The sequence below is a fragment of the Corvus brachyrhynchos genome, unplaced genomic scaffold (assembly GCF_000691975.1).
Source record: "Corvus brachyrhynchos isolate BGI_N302 unplaced genomic scaffold, ASM69197v1 scaffold875, whole genome shotgun sequence".
Lineage (NCBI taxonomy): Eukaryota > Metazoa > Chordata > Aves > Passeriformes > Corvidae > Corvus > Corvus brachyrhynchos.
In genome coordinates, this window is record NW_008238107.1 from 86,881 (window position 1) to 88,333 (window position 1,453).

Below are 1,453 nucleotides of genomic sequence, written 5' to 3' on the forward strand. Positions count from 1 at the left end.
AGACCTCCCAAAACCTCTGGGAAGGTTCTTTATACATATTTGTACAGCCCACCCCGAATCCCAAAATCTTGGAATATCTTTAGGTTCCAGGGTGGAAATCCAGGTTTTCCCATGTGAAGGGTGGGGTTTGCATCCCAAATATTGTGGGGGGCAACTGGGGGGACACCTGTGAGCAGGAGGATGATGAAGGTGTCCAGGGGGAAATCGACATTCCAGAGGGGAGGAAAATGGGGGGCAGAGGGGGATCCCAGACCCTGGAGGATTTGGGGGGAGTGGATGCCTCCTCATCCCTGCTTTGGAGGGGATCCAGTGAGGAGGGGGATGGGAGGAAGGCCAGCTCTTCCTCACCCCTTATTCCATGGAAAACATGGGGGGGGTTTCTTTCCTTTGAGAAAACTCTTGGAGTTACCCCTCCCGCCCCCCATGCTGATTTTGGGGTGGTTCCCCTGTGTTCAGGGTGGGGTTTTCAGGATTTAAGAAGCTGTAGCTGCGGGAATTGATGAGTTTTAGGTTTTATTTCTGTCTCGCCTGGATCAAGGTTGGGATTTTTGGGAATCTCCAGAGGTTCCCATGGCGGCTGAGGAGGAGGAGGAGGGGGAGGAAGCTTTTACTCAGCTCCTTCTTCATCATCACCTTCATCCTCCCCATCCATGGAGAGCGCGGCGTATTTGCTGGCGTGGCTGAACTGCAGGGAAAACCAGGAAAAATGCCCAAAAATGGGATTTGAGGGGGATAAAGATCCCCAGGGGCTCACAATCCCAAAACCAGGTGGTCACAGTCCCCCAAAAGGGGTCAGAGACATCTGGAGTGGTTGGGGTGGTTGAGCTGGGAGAGCCAGGGGGGTCATGATTGAAAAAAATTCCCCAAGCCCCCCAAAAAACAAGATGTGAAGGGATGAACATCCCCAGGGGGTCATGCACCCCAAAAAGGGGGGTCACAGCCCTCCCCAAAAGGGGTCTCAGACTGCTCGTGGCTGAACTGTGGGGGTGGGCAGGGGGAGAGGAGCAGTTAAGCAGGAAATCCTCAAAATACCCAAAAAACGGGATTTGAAGGGTTAAAGTGCCCTGGGGGTTCACTCCTCCCAAAGAGGGGTGCCAGCCCCCTGTGCTGAACTGAGGGCATGGGGGGTCAGTTATGGTGAAAATCCCCCGAAATCCCCCAAGGCCGGGACTGGAGGGGGTCCCTCCCCCCGATCTGGGTGCCCCGGGATCCTTACGGAGGGGGGGGTCTCCTCCAGTTTCTTTGGCTCGTGCTCCTTCCGGGGGTCCCTCCTGCGGGGTGGAGGTCACAGGTCAATTCCCAGGGAAATTCCCGGTTCCCCGGGGGGTTTTCCCGGTTCCTGAGGGGGGTCTCTGGGGGGGTCTCACCTCTCGGGGTCCCCCATTCCCGGGGGGCCACGGCTGCAGCTCCGGCCCTTGGAGCTGCTCTCCCGACCCCCCTCCGGCGTTGGGTC

At 57.3% G+C, this 1,453-nt stretch overlaps 1 protein-coding gene across 1 annotated transcript in view; it reads right to left on the minus strand.

The window, feature by feature from the left end:
- Positions 1-496: 496 nt before the first annotated feature.
- Positions 497-1,453, minus strand: part of EIF4B (eukaryotic translation initiation factor 4B) — a gene marked incomplete at its 5' end in the record, with an annotated part of 7,333 nt that continues 6,376 nt past the window's right edge. The window contains 3 exons of the mRNA XM_017733382.1: positions 497-685; positions 1,217-1,271; positions 1,368-1,452. Coding sequence (XP_017588871.1) covers positions 636-685; positions 1,217-1,271; positions 1,368-1,452 — 190 coding nt within the window. The remainder of the gene's footprint in view (positions 686-1,216; positions 1,272-1,367; position 1,453) is intronic.